Raw genomic sequence first — 17,802 nt, 5'->3', positions numbered from 1 at the left:
TGGGCCAGGGAACGTCCGTGGGGGTAATTAGGAAAGTGAAGTCCAGTACTATCCCGGAGTTTCTGCCAGTCCTCCGGGTTTTCCATAGAGCCGGGTCCCGCTCTTCGCGAGTCCCCCTGAGGGGCCCCTACCTTTCCAAGCGCAGCGCCCGTGCAGACGTCGGATCCCCCCTAGTGTCCACCCCTCCTCACGAGGCCCCTCCTTCTTTCCCTCCCTCCTCTGGTCTCCCCTAAGCTCCAGGACTCGGGCTAGCAAGCGGGACACCTCGGCATTGTGGCTGGCGGCCTGGGCAGGGGAGGATGCCGGAGCCCAGCTGAGTGGCCGGTGGAGGAGAGCGCGGGCGGGCGGGCTGCCAGCCGGGAGGAGGAGGAGGAGAAGGAGGAGAAGGAGGAGGAGGAGGAGGAGGAGCTGCTGAGGGCTGAGCTGCGCTGCGCTGACCGCACTCACTCGTTGCTCAACTTCGGAGAGAGCGGAGGGAGCTACCGGAGCCCGCAGGCAAGGAGGGGCACGAAGTAGCCTGGCACCGGAGAAGGCACCGGGCGCCGCCGCGCTCCCAGTCCTTGCGCGGCGCAGCGGCGGCGGCCGCCTCCTCCGCGCCGCTCCGCGCCCGGGTGCCAGTGCCCCGTGCCTCCCTCCCCAAAGCGTGGCTGGCAGTGCCCCCAGGGTGGGCACGGGCTGGCGCGGCCGGGCGGCCGGGGGCCGGAGGTTGGAGGTACTCGGGAGGACGAGGACGAGAAGGAAGAGGCGGCGGCGGCGGCGGCGGCGGCGAGGCTGGGGCCAGGGAGAGATCCCCGGGGGAGAGGCGCCGGAGCCTGGCCGGGGAACGATGTTAGCTCGGAGCGCGGCAGCTGCGGCGGCGGCGGCCCCGACAGCGCGGGGGGCGCGCCTCCTGGCCTTGCTGCTGCTCTGGAACTTGAGGCTGTGCGGAGCAGGTAGGAAGATCTGGGGGTCCGGGATCGGGGAGTTCGAGCTGGGGGCGTCCGGGGGCCTCGGCCGCCTCTACAGAGATTCTCTCCCCCCTTTAAACGCCCCTTCCCCACAAACACAAACAGATCTCGATCATCCTCTCGCCAAAGGTCATTGCTAACCTGCAGCGGCTTCCCGGGGGAGCCCATACTGCTCCTTGGGGCGAGGAGAAACAGGGAGCCCGGAGGGTGCCAAGACACCCCCGTTGGGTGATTGGGATTTTCTTTTCGATAGAAAAGTGGGAAATGTGTGGGGCGGACGGGTGTGAGGGGAGAAGGGTGGCGTCTTAGACGGCTCCGGCTCCGGCTCCGGGGAGGTTAGTTTGGAGGGTGTCGTCTGGTCAAAAGGGCTCCCCGCGAACGCCCCGACTCTCCGGGTCTCAAGGCTTTCTCCTGGGTGCTTGAGCGTACCCCAGGTAGCGAGAGCGTCAGCTCCAGGGTCCTCCCGGATCCCCAGGAACCCAGGAGGGACCGGGGAAGGGCAGGCGCGGTGCACGCGGGATGCGCGGTGGTACGCGGGTCCTTCCCGGACAACTTCCCGGGGAGCCCCGGGCTCCCTCGCCTCGGCTCGCACTCTTCTCTGGCAGGAATCGGCGGAGAAGCCGGGAGATCGGGCAGGGCAGCCGCGGAGCCGGGGCAGGGCAGCCCAGGCCAGCGCGCTGACACTTCGGGGGCTGGAGCTGCGCCGAGCTCCGGGGCTCCGGCCACCGAAGGGCGAAATGGCCCTGCGGGGCTCGAGCTGGGACGAGTCCGCGGTGGGCAGGGGCTGCAGAGGGCCGGGCGGGTGGGGCAGGGTGGGGTGTGCGCGGATCAGGCCAAGCTCCCCTGTAAGTAGGTCACTCTCCTTCGGACTGCTCTCCGTCGGGCCGCCTGGCCCGGGAGGGCTGCGCCCAAGCGGCCGAGGGCCCTGGCTCTCGCCGTAGGGAAGAAAATATCTCCCAGCGGGACATGTGTCTGTTTGTGAGTACGTAGAGGACCGGGGGGGCGGGGGAGGTGCCGGTTCTCCGACTCGGATGCCGCGCCTCCCCACCCATCCCCAGCCACTAATCCAAGCGTTCTCCCGATCCCCCATGTGGCCATAAGTCTGCTGGGCCCAAGGAAAGGTGGGGAAGGAGGCAGAGAAGCCCCCTCCTGCTGCTGGAGCCCAGGCAGGTGGGGACTGGGACCCGAGCTGAGCGCGTGGTACTTGGCTCTGTGTGTGCGTGTGTGCGTGTGTGTATGTGTGTGTGTGTGTTACATGAAGTTCTTCCTTCGAGTTCAGGCCCAATGACACAGAAAGCATGTGTGATGGGGGGGGGGGGGCAGAAGAGAAGAGTGGTATTTATCTACATTACTTTACCCTCCTACCCCCTTCACTATAACAAATGGCTGTCACCTTGGGGGCTGATAATTTGTTAGTCGGGTCAATGGGCCCGGTAATTCCGGGTTTGCTCTTAAATAATCACCTCTCTTCCCCGCCCTGTCCTTCTCTTTCTTTCTGTTTTTATTTTTATTTCTTGAGCTGTAAAGTTCCAAAGCTTCTCATTTTCATCTCGAGGGCAGTCTTTGGGATTTAAACATGATTCTGGAAGTTGGAAATGAGTCCTAATTGATGGAAGGAGGACTGGAGAATGAACCATATTTTTTAAAAGGGGGTGATAGAATATTATAGACCTCTAAGGCTCACAAGGGATTTACTGGGATAATTTCCACAATAATCCCTGGAAGTAGATGCTATTATTATTCCTATTTTACAGATGGGGAAACTGAGATTGAGAAACTCTGGGGCACAGACCTCTATCCACTAAACCTCCTAAGATTTATGAGTGGGTGCTGAGAGTATTTTCATGGAGTTGAAGATGGAGTGATCGGAGAGTCAGAGAGGAGTTTGGGAATTTGGATAATCAGGAGAGGCTGGCACTTTGAAAATGGCTGGGCCAGATTTTTCATTGTTGCATTTCTTAGGGCTCGTAGGACATCTTGGGTTTTTTCTGTCTTCTGAGAAGGGCTAACCTAGAGGAATCGGCTATCTCAGTGGGCCTGCTTAATAAAGTGCCTGGTCCCCGCCTTGCCTGGAAAGAAAAGTACCCAGCTAGAGCTAGCCTCTAATAATGGGCTTTGATTTCTCTCTCTTGTGTTTGAACCTGGGGTTTAAATTATGCTCATTACCGGCTGCACCCAGGTGCTGAATGCCCACCACTTTGGAGAGGCTGCTAACTAGTGCAAATTTCCTGTGGCTTCTTCCTTTGGGTCCTTCAGATTTGGAGTTTAACCCTTAAATTGTAGCTTGGAGAGCTTTTTGTCTTCTGGCATTCTTGAACATACATAACAGTTCCTTCCCATTTGAAGGGATAGAAGGTGAGCCCAGAGTCACGATGACCTTTGCTCAAATCCAACCTCAGATATTTGGTAGCAATGTGAAACTGTCGCTTCACCGGTGTTGCTTCCTTTTTCTCAACTGTAAAATGGAGACAATAACAGCACTTACCCCCCCCAAATTTTGAAAATCAAATTATATAGTAATGGTAACAAACTTAGCACAGTGCTTGGCACACAGTGGATTTTAAAAAATATTTTTAAAAATCATATGTAAAAGCAATTTTTCATATTTTTTTTAATTGAGTTTTAAATTCTCTCCTTTCTTCTCTCCCTCCCTTCCCCCTCACTTAGAAGGCCAGAAATTTGATATGTTATTAAATACATAGTGTTTTTTTTTAATGTTAGTCATTATTATTTCCAATCTTGAAGTGTTCCATTTTACAGATCTGGAAATAGAGGCTGAAAGCATTTGCTTTTCTTAGGACTTAGGCTGTCAATGAAAGTCTACTCTGGAAGTTTTGATTCCCTGTTATTTAATAATAATAACTAGCATTTATCGAATGCTTTAGAGTTTACAAGTTACTTTTCAAAGATTATCTCATTTTATCTTCACAACAACTTTGGGAGGTAGGAGCTAACATTATTCCCTTTATACAGATGAAGAAACTGAGGCATAGAGTTGAAGTGATATATATGATTAAACAGCTAGAAAATGTCTGAGGCTGGATTGGACCTCAAGGCTCGTTTCCAGATCCAGTGTCTAATCTTTGTGATACCTAGCTGCCTAAGTTTCTCTTTTTGTCCAAAGAGACTTCTGGTCAGAGGGTCTTTGCAGCTTCTATCTAGGACCTCCAGGTAGTATAATATATATATATATATAATATAATATAGTATAATATAGTATTAATATAATAGTATAGTATTAGTAGTATAGTATAATAGATAGTATAATATAATAGTATAGACCTAGGGGTAGAAAAGACCTCAGAAAGAGATGGAAAGGACTTTAGAAGTCATATAAGCCTATTAATCTATTTGGTACACATTATAGATAATTATATGTTTTATATAGAAAAGACCTCAGAAAAAGATAGAAAGGACCTTAGAAGTCATATAGGCCTATTAATCTATTTGGTGCACATTATATATAATTATATGTTTTGTATATAATATATTAATATAATCTATATATTTTCCATATATATTTCCATATCCATATATATATGGAAATAATATTCATGTTCCATAGATGGTAAACATCCATATATAGGATTTGAATCCAGCTCTTCTGACTGAAGAGCTATTGCTCCTTCTATAGTACCAGGCTACCTCCTTTGACACACTACCCCAATATTCTCAAAGTTTGGTGTGAGAGAGATCCCCCCTCCCAAATCCCATCTCCACCTCTGTTTAACTTTAATTTCCTGAGCCCTCAGTGAAAACTGGACTCTCTCTGAAGGGGCACTCAGCTTGGGACCCTCGCCCTGCTGGCTTTCCCTTCCTCCCTCCCGGCTCCTGGGGAGAGGGCAGAGAGAGCACAGGGGAAACGACAGCAGGGAGAGCATAAAGTTTGATGGCTGCTGAATTTGGAGGATGAGCTCAAGTTATAAAAGCTTTAGCTCCGAGAGGGAGATATCAATGACAGACCGACAGGCAGGCAGGCAAGCAGGCAGAGACCACTTCAAAGGGCCCAGCCCGGTCCTAATCGCCCCCTGATCTGCCCCCTTCCCAAATCCATCTAATGTTCCTCTCCCTCTGTGCTCACTGGGATGCAGAAACCAAGGTGTGATGACAGTCCCTTCATTTTAAAGTATGATTAAAAGCTGTAGTTTTCCCCCACATCCTTGGGAGTGTGTTTCCTTTCCTCCCATTGCTTCCACACTTTACAGAGCAGCTATCTCACCTAAACAAATGGAAAGTCAAGAGGGTTATAATGAGTTTTCTCATTAAATCCCAAGTACAGGGAAGGGCTTTCTCTACCCCTTCCCTCCACAAAGATCCGTGGAAGCTAAGAGCTGGAAAGGATCTAAGAGATTAATTAATCCACTCCCTCCCATTTTACAGAAGAGGAAACCAAGGCAGAGTTCCATTCCCAGGCTCATACAATGGACTGCACCCATATTTACATTTTGATTACAGGCCTTCCTGATTGATCTGGGACCTCTGGGCAGGGGTTGATGGTTCTCTGATGATTTGGGATTGTAAAAATGGATTCTTCCAGTGGGAGCAAGTTACAGAATGAGGGGTGAGGAGTTGGGGGTCCCAATATTGTAGGTAGATGGATGAGTTGAGAACTGAAGACATCGGTGGTGAATGTCATGATCTTGACCAGATCTGGGTTGTGGGGGGCTCTCCTATGAAGGTGGGATTCATCAAATATCATCTCTATGCCAGCGGGGCACCAGCAAGACATAACAGACTCGCTCGGCAGCTGGATCTGACCCATTCTGCATCACTTCCTCCCTAAACAGCTTAGATGGGAGAAAAGATTAAAAAGTATAAACGAGACAAGCCCATTCGGGCAGTACCACCCTATTTGTAGCCTTCTTTTTATAACTCGCCCGAGATTTTGTATTCACCAACAGCCCCATTTGTTCCCCAATTTCCAAAGAATCTAGTATCCCCGCTGGTGGGTGGGTTGCACTGGGATGCAGTTGGATTGCAGAGCTGGGCTACTGAGACATTGATTGCCCTTGGTAGGATTTGCCTCTCAGTCCCATCTTTGAGTTACTGGGTCCCACTGTGAAAGGGCATAGGGGTTTCTGGAGGAGGAAGGAAACCAGGTCTAAACTCCCCAAACCTCCCCAGTTCCTAGGTGCAGGGGAATAGGTAGGGCTGCTACAACAGGCAGGGATACCCAAAATAGTGCAGACCTGTCGGGGGAGTCTCACCCCAAGTCTGCTCACTGAACATATGGGCTTGTGAACAGACGGAGGGGAGGAGGGAGCCAGTTTGGAGCTTGTAGCTCAGCCGCCTGCCTCCGAGGGGGGGAGGAGGAGAAGTTGGTGGGAACTAAGAATGCAGAAGAATGGGTGAGACTAGGAGATGAAGGAGGGAAGGATGGAGGGAGAGGGAGAGGGGGAGAGACACACAGAGAAAGAGGAGAATAAGGAGGGAGAGAGAAAAGAGAGAGCTAGAAGGAGGAGAAAGAGGAGCAGGAAGAGGAGGAAGAAGAGGAGAAAAGACAGAGACCCCACTGTTGGTTGGGTGACAGTCGGGGTACTATCATGGACTCCAGAGCTGGGAGAGCCACCTGGAGGCAGAACTGGCACCGCTACCGGATGGGACAAGAGAGAGAAGGGGTTCTGGGAGAGGGCGTCAGGAGCTTCTGGAGCAAACTGCTCTTCTGCTGCCATCCTCCTCACCAGTTTCCTAAACAACTCCCACAAATGGAATCATTAGAAGAGGAGAAAAGAAATCAAACAAGGCCAATCTGTGCTCTTTCTTTCAATTAGAAAGAACGAAAATCCAAATTCTGGAATGAGAACAATCTGCCTTGTGTTCCAGGCTGCTTGGGAGCAAAGTCAGAGGATGCTTCCTTAGCCATCAGGGCTTCTTCCCTGCCCCCCTCTCTCTGCCACCCCTTAGAGGCGGCTTGAATTGGGGGAAGATGGCAGGCTTTTAGCCTCCCACTGCCCCATGGAGCCCTCGGGGTCCTTCTCCTCTCCCCAAAGCACTTTGTACGTACTTTTATCCCCCCTTGTGAGGTCGAGCAGTGCACCCAGGTAACTTTGCAAGTGAGGAAGCCGCCTCCCAGAGAGTGGAGGTGATTTGCCCAGTCGTACAATAAAATAAGCCACTATTTGAACCCAGATCTTTGGGTGTTCTTGGCTCGGGATGCCTGATGGAGGCCCATTTTAGAGATTCAGATGTTTGGGTACCTGACTGGGAGGAGGCAGGGGGTGCTGGGGTCAGTGTCTATATCAGGGGTCTAATCAGGGGTCTAGAACATTAGAGCTGGAAGAAAACGTAGGTCCTTTTGTCCACCCCCTCACCCCCCACTTCCCAACTGAGCCATGCAGGCCGAGACCGCTCAAGGTCACACCGGACTGGCTTTAGCGGAGGTCGCAGGGAGGGCGAGGAAGGGGAGCCCCCCCTCCGAGCCGGAGCCCCCTCCCCAGGGTCAGCGCCCCCGCCCCGTCCCCACCCAGGTCTCCCTGGGGCCGCGTCCCTCCCCTGCGCAGGGACCCCAGAGTTCCTTGCTGCAGCCCCAGAGCCGCCGGGAGCCACAGGTCTCCGCCGGCTTCCCTCCTTCTGGCTTCAGCAATGCTAATGGCAGCGAAAACATTTGCTGGAGTGCCCGCATAAATCACGGCCGGTCCTCCTCCGCTCCCATCTCCCCCGCCCGCTTTGTTTCCTCTTCCTTCTCTCCAAAAGCTCCGGAGTTGCTGGAAGCTCCCGCATTTACCCGGTGCAACAAAGCGGGCTGATTAGCATCTCTTTGGCAATGGGGATTTAATTCGGAGCCGGGCAGCGGAGGCAGCGCGGGGACCTTTTCTTCTCGCTCGTACCGGCAGCCTCCCCTTCGGTCTGCTCCCCCCGCCAAGTGATGCAATCAGAAAACGGTGAGGGCGAGAGGGCCGCCCCCTCCACACCCCGACTATGGGCTGCCCCCAGCACTTTGCGACTTCCTGTGCTCCCGGGGAAGGGGGGGCGGTGTGCTGGGTGGGGGGGTGCAAAAGGGTGTGAGGGTGTGGATGAGGCAGCAGCATAGGTGAAAGTCCTCGGCTGCCTGCGCCAGTGTAGATGGGGCTGGGGCAGCCATCGGGCAGGGAGATTCGGGTCTGGATGGGCACCTGGCAGGTGGGCCTAGATGGGCACCTGGCCTGTGGCCTAGATGGGCACCTGGTCTGAGGGTCTAGATGGGCACCTGACCTGGGGTCTAGATGGGCACCTGGCCTGTGGCCTAGATGGGCACCTGGTCTGTGGGTCTAGATGGGCACCTGGCCTGTGGGTCTAGATGGGCACCTGGCCTGTGGGTCTAGATGGGCACCTGGCCTGTGGCCTAGATGGGCACCTGGCCTGTGGCCTAGATGGGCACCTGGCCTGTGGGTCTAGATGGGCACCTGGCCTGTGGGTCTAGATGGGCACCTGGCGAGTGGGCCTAGATGGGCACCTGGCAGATGGGCCTAGATGGGCACCTGGCCTGTGGTCTAGATGGGCACCTGGCGAGTGGGCCTAGATGGGCACCTGGCAGGTGGGCCTAGATGGACACCTGGCCTGTGGTCTAGATGGGCACCTGGCGAGTGGGCCTAGATGGGCACCTGGCAGATGGGCCTAGATGGGCACCTGGCCTGTGGTCTAGATGGGCACCTGGCGAGTGGGCCTAGATGGGCACCTGGCAGGTGGGCCTAGATGGACACCTGGCCTGTGGTCTAGGTGCATGCTTGTTTTAGGCTGATTGGTGATTGTGCAGGTGTCTGTCCCTGTACATGTGTTAGGGAGATCAGGCTGTGTCCAAGATCCTACAGCTGATCCCTCCCTAACTACTGGGCCCCGCTGTTTGCTGGATGTGGGTGGGTATGAGCTGGAAGAAGGAGGAGAAGGGAATTGTCTGCTCTGTGTGTGTGTGTGTGTGTGTGTGTGTGTGTGTGTGTGTAGGGGGAGGTCAGAGGCTGCAGTGTATATGTGACAGAATGACCCTGCATGAAGATGCCCACTTTGAAGTCGGATGCAGCTCCAACTCTTGCTGTTTGTTTAACCTAAGTCAGGCGAGCTGCTTCATTTTCCGTGCCTCAGTTTCCTCATCTGTAATATGAAGAGATTGGACTAAATGACCTTTAAAGTCCTGTCCAGTTCTTCATCTATGCTCTTATGACCCTGCTGTGTCTTGGTTTTCTCATCTGAAAGATGAAGGAAGAGATTGGACTAACTGACCTTTAAAGTCCCACCCTGTTCTTGACCTATAATACGCTTATGACCCTGCTGGGTCTCAGTTTTCTCATCTTCTCGGGAACTGGATCAGATTTTGTCTTGCTTCCTTCCCAGTCCTGTCTGTGCAGATTGCCACAGGGACAAAGAGGATGCTTTAAACCCCGGGAGTGGGCTGAACTGGGGTGGGGGGGAGGGCTGGCTGCTGTTCCATCCTGTGCTGCTTGGCCCGGGCCTTAGGTGTGCTCCTGGCCCCGGCTCCTGCCCCTGGCAGCCACTCCTTGGCACTGTCCATCGGAGAGAAGTTCACTCCTGGGATTGGTCAAGAAAGGGCAGACACGGCTTAACTGAATCAGAATCCTAATGGGCGGGCGCTGCCGGAGAACGAGAGCCTCTGGGAGCGGGGACCTGGGGGGACAGAGGACCTGGCAAGGGAAGGCACCTGCCCTCCCAAAGACATGTCCACCCCAAGCCCTGTGCTGGCAGCGACGTTAGGCCCCAGCCTCTCAGGGGCACAGCTGCCCTTTCTCGTCCTCCCTCAGTGGTGATGTCCAAGAGCCGGGAAGTCGCCTTCTGCTGCCTCCCTGGAAACCTCGGGCCTCCACTTCCCTTCCCGCATCCGGTAGAAGGACACCTGAAAGCGGAGATAGCAGCCCCTCGCTCCAGGCACTTAGTCTAGGAAGGGAGATAAGAGACACAGACATCTCAAGTTAAACACCGAAGCAAGACAACACAGGAGTTGTGGGAGCTGCATTTAACAGCGGGTGCGATCCAGAAGGCCCTGAGCACTGGGGCCAGCCTCGCCATGGACCAGAAGGCAGAGGGAGAAGGGGAAATGGCTTCGCCTCTGGGGGCAGAGGGACAGCCTGGGCTTTGGAGGCAGGAGCTGGTCTGAGAGCCCAGCTTAACTACTCTCTGATCTTCAGCCAGCCTCTTCTGCTCTGTGCTCCTCAGTGTCCTTCTCTGCAACATGTAGGAGGAGATCCTCCAAGTGTGAATCAGGGACCCTGGGCTCCCTTTTTGAGAGCTTGTGAAGTGGAAGCTTTTTTCTAATGGCATTGAGACATTTTTATTTCTAATATGAAAAATATCTATGACTATAATCCATAAATTTCTGTGGGGAATCCCCAGAAACTTTTAAAGAGTTTATGCTTTGGGGTCTTGAACCCCCAGAGTTCAAGGGCGAGGTGATGGCTCCATTCCCCGTGTCCGTTTCCTCCTACCCTTGAGATCTAGGAGAAGGCAGTTTTCCCCAGCCTTGTCTTAGTGCTGGTGACAAGGTTGGGAAGGGTTGGCCCAAGACTCTGCACCTCTGCCATCTTACACACGGCACCACCTTGGAAAAGTCCCGGCAGCCTCAGTTTCCTAAGCTGCGCAGTGACGTGGTTGGACCAGCCGTCCCCTGAGGTCTCCCATCTCTGAATCTGTGACTTCTTTTCCAGTTCACCCGAGGCTTCCAAAAGCTCCTTGTCTCTGTGAGCCCCGTCTGGGGCTGGCGGCCCGATCTTGGGGGAGGCTCATCCTGTTCTTACTTGGAGGTATTCCCATGGCTCAGATCCAGTATGGGCTCTTTTCAGCCCCAGTCACCTGCACACCTGGGGGAGGGGAAGGAGCCCCGGATGGCAGGTCACAGTACATTGGGAAAGGGTGGAAATCATCGGTGAGAAAGGAAATGAAAAAGTTGGGCTGTTTGTGCTAGGGTGTGTGTGAGTGTGTGTGTGTCTGTATGTGTGTGTGTGAGAGAGTATGTGTGTGTACGTGTGTGTGAGTGTGTGTATGTGTGTGAGAGAGTGTGTGTGAGTGTGTCTGTGTGTGTGTGTGAGTGTGTCTGTGTGTGTGTGAGTGTCTGTGTGTGTGTGAGTGTGTCTGTGTGTGAGTGTGTGAGGGAGTGAGTGTGTGTGTGGTGAGTGTGTGTGTGAGTGTGTGGTGAGTGTGTCTGTGTGTATGAGTGTGTGGCGAGTGTGTGTGTGTGTGTGTGTGAGTGTGTGGTGAGTGTGTGTGTGTGTGTGTGTGTGTGTGTGTGCTGGAGTTCTCCTCTCCACATCCATCAGAAGAAAGAGTAAGGAGGGATCAGAAGCAATCACCCCCATTTCTTTGCTCAGCCCCTCATTTGTGAAGTCACCACACTCTGAACTGCTCCACGGTTTATACTGGTTTCTTCACTCACGCCGGACGCTCGCCCCATGCCTTGGCTGGAGCTCGGATCGGCTGAGCAGGAGCGGAGACTGCAGCGGGGCAGGCTGGCCTGGCCCTCCTCAGCCCCACAGGACAAAGGCCGGCCTCTGGTGCTGTGGCCTTTTCCTCCCATCACCGCCTCCTTAGCGACCTCCGGGCCCTGCCCATTCATACACTTACTTTCAGGGCCCCAGCCCCAGGTGATGCCGGGGAGCCGGGAGATTGGGTGACAGAGTGTGGCAAATTGAATTGGGAGGATTTAAACGCTTATTGACTCCACCTGCCTCCAGGCTCCCCAGGAACCTCAGCTGAAGGCCACCCAAGGAGAGGAAGCCCCTGGATGCCGAAGGACGGCCTTCTTGGGATGGAGAGAGGAGAGATGTTAGGCCCCGACCAGCTGTGACCTCCACAAGTCAGCGCCCTCTGGCCCCCGACTTTTGTGCTCTCTAGAGGGGGAGGCTCTTTGATTCCTTCAGAGAGTGCCCCAGCGCTCCAGGAGAGACAGACCTCCGGACCCACTGTGTTTAGCAGAGGCCCCTCCTGAAAGTCGATATATCGACTGGAGTGCCCTTGTGTGCATTATGCGTCCCTGGGTTTCTCTCCAGAGCTGTAAATCATATATCCTGTGGACTTGGGTTTCTGCTTCCTAGCATCATCTGCCTCCTAAGTACAGAGAGAGAGAGAGAGAGAGAGAGAGAGAGAGAGAGAGAGAGAGAGAGAGAGAGAGAGAGAGAGAGAGAGAGAGAGAGAGAGAGAGAGAGAGAGAGAGAGACAGAGAGAGAGAGACAGAGAGAGAGAGACAGAGAGAGACAGAGAGACAGAGAGACATACAGAGACAGAGACATAGAGAGAAGGAGAGAGATAGAAAGAGGAGTAGAGAGAGAAAAAGAGAGACAGACAGAGAAGCTCTCCTCTCAAAGGTTCAGAGATTACTTCCCCTATTGCAGAGAACAGAACTGACAGCCTTTATGGAGGGCACATGGGAAGGGAGATGACTGGTAAGGAAGGCTGGAGGTCTAGACCCCAGAAAACTTGGCAGTTGAATATCCGAGCCTGTAACTGCAGCCCTGCCTTTAATACCTGTATGATCTTAGGCAAGTCAAGGATCTTTGCAGACTTCAGTGTTCACATCTGTCAGGCTGACTGGACAGAACTCCCTGGGTCCCTTTCTGTGGCCTTCTGGTCAAGGTGAACCTTCCCCTGGAGAGGGTGGGTTTGAGATAGGCCTTGACGGGCCAGGAGGACTCACTGAGGGGTGAACGTTCCGGAGAAGGAGGGGGAAGCTGGAGGTGGGAGGCAGTGAGCCAGGGTTCCCAGGGAAGGAGGCCCAAGGCAGGTGTTTGGATCTGGGTCCCTTGGATGTGAATTCATGGAATCACCTGGGGATGTTTTGGCCAGATCGGTGACTTGAGAGGCCGAGGAGAAGGATTCCTGCCCATAGCCTTGTCCCTTCCCTGGTGAATGCATCTGGCCAGAACCTAGGCTCATGCCCCTCTTTTGTGGCCTGAAGGACTCCTTATTGCCGCTGTGTTTGAGAGGCTGTGGCAGGGCGGGCTGTGGGACAGCGCTCCCAGCCTCGGCCCCGCTCCCAGCCCCAGGAGATGCTGCCCATTAGGAGAGTTTGGGAGGGCGGGTTCAGCTGAGATCACCCAGGAGCCGGTGGCCCCAGGAGGCTCCGGGAGTGTCCGGAGGCATTACTCAGCCTAAGGAGAAAGCCGGCAGCCAGATGATGGGATGAGGAGGCGCCTGCCGGCACGACCTGGGGCCTGCGCCCACCAGCAGCTGCTGACAGGGAGGATTCCAAGAAGCCCTTTCTGCTCTTGCTGACCAGCCCTCCTCCCCCCAGACAGCGTGACATGAGTCTGATGCCGCTGCTGGACAGACCAGAAGTGACCACTGGGAAATGCACCAAGCAGCGGCTCCTGAGAGGGCCTTGCCTTAGGGGACAGCCCCTCCCCCCCCACTGCCTCCCCTTCCCCATCAAGGAGCAGTGATTTCAGAGGGGATCTTTCAGGACAGAGTGAAGAGCTTAAGGCTCTTCCTGGATCTTTGGGCCTCTCAATCAAAAATCCTCCCGGTGTTCTCTAGTTACTGAGTCAGAATTGTCTGTTTTACAGATGGGAAAACTGAGGCCGTTTTAGGGAGTGGGATGTACATGGACAGGCTTCTTGGCTCAGCCAGAGTCAACCACTTACTTCCTCTCTCACTTGAGACCCGTGCCCAATGGCCAGTGAGCTCGGTATTACCGTCCAGAGCTTCTCCTCTGGGGATTAGCCATTCCCGGCTGAGGCACAGAGCCGGGCCTGAGGGGCGCCCCCACAGCCCACTGACCCTCTGGCGGAGTGGCCCCCACCAAGCTCCCCCCGACTTGGCCCGACTCCTAACTACAAGGAGCCTGATCTCTTCTCCCCAGCTCCATGCCCACCCCTGGCCATTAGCAGGGACAGATGCCCAGGTGGTCAGAGCACAGAGTTTCTGACGGGCCGCTCACTCCCTCTTTGGGCAGCTTAGCTGACTTTTGGGGGGCTCCGGAGACCGTGAGTTGAGTCAGATGCGAGAGAGGTCAGATCCTGCTTTGGCCATAGATTTCTGTGTCCGCCTGGAGGAGTCATTTAATCCCCCAGAGGGTGTCAGCATAATAGTAGGCTTTTTCTCTCAGGGTTGTCATGAGAATCAAAGGAGATCCTGCATAAAGTGCTTCTTAACCTCTGAAAGTGCTGGGAAAAATACCGGCTCTTATTAGTTATTTGAAAATTCTTATATCAGAGATATAATTGATCTATATATCAATTATATAATCACAATTATACCATTACATCAGTCATATATATGATAATATATATAAATATTTTAGATCACTTTGTAACTACCGCTCACCGGCCCAGTGGGGCATTAGAGGCCAGCTTCCCTCTTTTTCCATCCGGCAGCATTTCAGTTATATCATGTTGTTTCTTAACCCCCTGAGTTTTCTCCAATTTTCAGAGCTCTCCGAGAAGGTGGCCGTAGTCCTGATCCACAGTAATAGACTGTAGCCAGTTAGGGATAATTACTGATAATATTAACCGGAGCTAGCGTTTTAGAGCTTCCTCATCTCTATCAGCATTTTGCAGAAGGGGAAACTGAGGCAGGCACCAGTTACGTGATTTGCCAGTGTCGGGCTAAGTGTCTCAGACAGGATTGAGCCCTGATCCATCAGAAACCACTGTGCCAGGACCGGGAAGGTTAAAGAATGGGTTTCTGGCACAGGGAATGTCATGAGCCGAGTTAATGCGGGTGAGAGCAGTGTGGAGGGCCACCGGTTCTAAGGCGTCGGGACTGAAGTGGTCGGGGCCTTCCCAGGAGATCCGGTCTGGGAGCAGACTGAGGGACGGGAGACGGGCAGAGACCTGGGGAAGTTACAGAGCCAGCGGCTGGGGGGGGGGGGCTGCACAAGGGCAGACATGGGAGGGAAGAGGCTTCTGGAGGCAGGATCGACAGGTCTTAGGATGGGGCTCGGGGAGGAGTCCCAGGGAGCAGGGAGGAGGCACAGGGCGGGATTGGCTGCCAGACTGGCCCCTCCCGTGGGGGGGCTCCGTCCTCCCAGCGCCAGAGAGGGCTGGAGCCCCACGTCAGGAAGGGTTAGCATTAAGTGATGGGTTTAATGTCATTAGAACAAATGCACCATCTGCCATTCTCACCAGAAGTTACATAATCCTCCTGCGGAGAATGTTCTTGGAAAACCAGGATACAGGCGGCCGATCAGCCGGTAGGGAGTGGCAGGTCTGTGCCCGCTGCTCAGATTCCTCCCCGCGCCCCGCTGCGCCTTCAGTCTGCCAGTGCAAGGGGCACCTTCCCCCTCCTCGGGGAGGGCCTTCGGCGGCCCTGCTCCCTCGGCTCCCCGAGGCTTCCGGGGGGGAGCACCCGCCCCCGAGCCCCCGCTCCCTCCCGGGCCGTTCCGCTGGGCCCTCGCCAGAACACCCGGCCCGGGCCCCTCGCCAGCCTGCGTTGCCGCTTCAGCAGGAGCAGCGTGTGGCCTTCGCCTCTCCCGGGCCTGGGCCCGGAGCCAGGGGCCTCGGTTCTTCTTCCTCGGGCTGCGTCCTGCGGGGGTGGGGGAGGCAGTCGGTCCCCGAGGAGCGCGAGGATGCGGTTCTGCTGCCTCCCGAGATGCTCCTTCCCTTCAGGAGGTCCTTGTTTAATCTCCATTATTAGTAACTATAAATAATATATGGATATTATTTAACACGTGAATAAGTTCATCTTTTTTGCTCTTCTCCAGTCCCTTCTGGCTTCCTGCCTCTGGAAATGCAAAGCCCCACCCTATACACACACACACACACACTCACATACACACACACACACACACACACACACACTCATACACACACACTCTCACACACATACACATATACTCACACTCACTCACACACTCACTCACACTCACACACTCACTCACACTCACTCACACACACTCACACACTCACTCTCACATACACACTCACACTCACACACACACTCACTCTCTCACACACACACTCACACACACACTCTCACACACACATACACACACACTCACATTTCCACAACACTCCCATTTCCAAGGTGGGAAGGGAAGAGGCTGCTGGTCACTCTCAGCTTCTCTGGGCTTTGGGCCACAGAATCACAGGCTTTCAGGCTTCTCACCCCTTATTCCTTGCCCCCTTCCGAGCTCAGCCATATTGTCCTCCATCTCTGGGCTGTCCTGGTTGGAGAGCACGCCCTCCTTGTCTTTCTGGTTGGGATTGTCACAGATCTACTGCTCAGTGGGAGTGAGGAGGTGCGAGTGCAAATCCAGCCTCACTAGCTATATGATTGTGGGCAAGTCTCTTAACCCTATTTGCCTCAGTTTCCTCATCTGGAAAATGAGCTGGACAAGGAAATGGAAAATCACTCCAGTGTCTTTGCCAAAAAAAATCCTTTGAAGGAAGGAAGAAAAAAAGAAAGGAAAAGAAAAAAGGAAGGAAAAGACAGAAAGGAAAGAAGGGAGAAAGGAAGGAAGGAGAGAGGGAGGGAAGGAAGGAAAGAAGAAACAATTTTACCAAACTAACCCCCACTGTCAGATTCTGACAGTCTGTGCCATTCGTTGTAGTTCTGAACTTTATATTGAGCTGACATAGGTGTCTCTGCAGCTTCTTTTGTGTTTTCCCCATGATACCAAACATGCTGTTTTGTGCATAGTAGGTGCTCACTTCAGAGCGTCAGTTGATGGATTGACAGATCTGGAACTTTTACATTGATACAGAGAGAGACAAAGAGACAGAGACACAGAAACAGAGACAGAGACAGAGACAGTCAGAGAAGGCAGAGACAGAGCACTGTGTGGAGGAGTCTTTGCCCCGGGTGCGGGCAGACGAGCTCCACCTGAGAAGAGAAGGAGAATGCTGAAGCCGGAGCCGGCCAGGAGAGGGGAAGCTGCCCCCCCTTTTTACCCCTCCCCCCAGTGCTTGAGTCAATCAGTCGTTCATCACCCTCTTGGCGTCTCCTCCTCCTCTTCCTCTGCTTCCTGTGTAGGTTGGGAGGGCAGGGGAAGGGCCCCCTTAGGAGGACCAGCCAAGGATAGGAATCTTCTGGCAAAGACAAAGAGCATGCCCCGGAGCCCCGGAGCCTTGTGGGGCAGAGGCCTGGTTTGGAGCCCCCGGGCCCGGGTTCAGAGCCGCTCTCTGTCAGCCCTGGGGAGACCTTGGGCAGCTCTCTTCCCTGCTCGGAGGGTCCCCTTCCTCCTTGGCAGGCGGGGGTGCGGGGCCAGCCCTGCTTCCCTTAGAAGGAACCTTCTCTCCACACAAGAGACTTATGAAATAGCCTCTTTAGATCCCCTCTATGAGTGTGGCCCAGTAGAAAGAGCGCTTACTTTGGATCTGAAGACCTGTGTTCCAGTCCTCCTCACCAGCAGACTTCAGGTCCCTTGTGGTTCTTACAAAGGGCCCTTCCCTCGACCCAAAGCCAGACGCCGTAACCCTATTCCTGAGAACAGAGACCCCCGGCTTTCCCCTCTCATCCCCTTGGCCAGTGGAGTGATCAAGAGCCATAGGAGGGCCCTTCCTGCCCACCCAACACCACCCAGGTGTTGAGGCTGAAACACAGAAAGAAACCAGCCCTTTCTTCATCAAACTTCCATTCCATTGGAGAGTCTTTGGGAGCCTTCCCTGGGAGGTGCGACCCTCACCCATGCCCTCTTCCCTTCCTTTGGGACCTACAACATCATCTCAGTCCATCTTTGGACCCTTAGCAAGAGAGGCCTTGGGCATTGTGTCTGAAAGTCTCCTCCCTTGGAGTGGAAGCCCCCTGGGGGCAGGAGCCTCGGCTAGCCTAAGCTTCTTGGTGCCCCCCTTTCCCTAAGCCCCTCGCTAGAGCTTTCGGGAACTGGTGTTTAGGGGAGATTTGCTGATTGATAGACTGAGCCTGAAGCCTCTCCCAGAGTGAGTTCTAGTGTCTATAGACCCTATTAGTGTCTATAACCCCTGGGTGGGGTGACAGAATG

General features: G+C 54.2%; 1 protein-coding gene across 2 annotated transcripts in view; it reads left to right on the top strand.

Annotated features, from left to right (window-relative positions):
* Positions 1-250: 250 nt before the first annotated feature.
* Positions 251-17,802, top strand: part of UNC5B (unc-5 netrin receptor B) — a 119,636-nt gene continuing 102,084 nt past the window's right edge. For both annotated transcript variants that reach the window (XM_031956556.1, XM_031956555.1), the window contains exon 1: positions 251-932. In XM_031956556.1, coding sequence (XP_031812416.1) covers positions 827-932 — 106 coding nt within the window. In that variant the 5' untranslated portion in view covers positions 251-826. The remainder of the gene's footprint in view (positions 933-17,802) is intronic.

The sequence above is a fragment of the Sarcophilus harrisii genome, chromosome 2, assembly GCF_902635505.1.
Source record: "Sarcophilus harrisii chromosome 2, mSarHar1.11, whole genome shotgun sequence".
NCBI classification, from domain to species: Eukaryota; Metazoa; Chordata; class Mammalia; order Dasyuromorphia; family Dasyuridae; genus Sarcophilus; species Sarcophilus harrisii.
The sequence above is the reverse complement of the archived record's forward strand: the minus strand, read 5'-3'. Positions and strand labels throughout refer to the sequence as shown.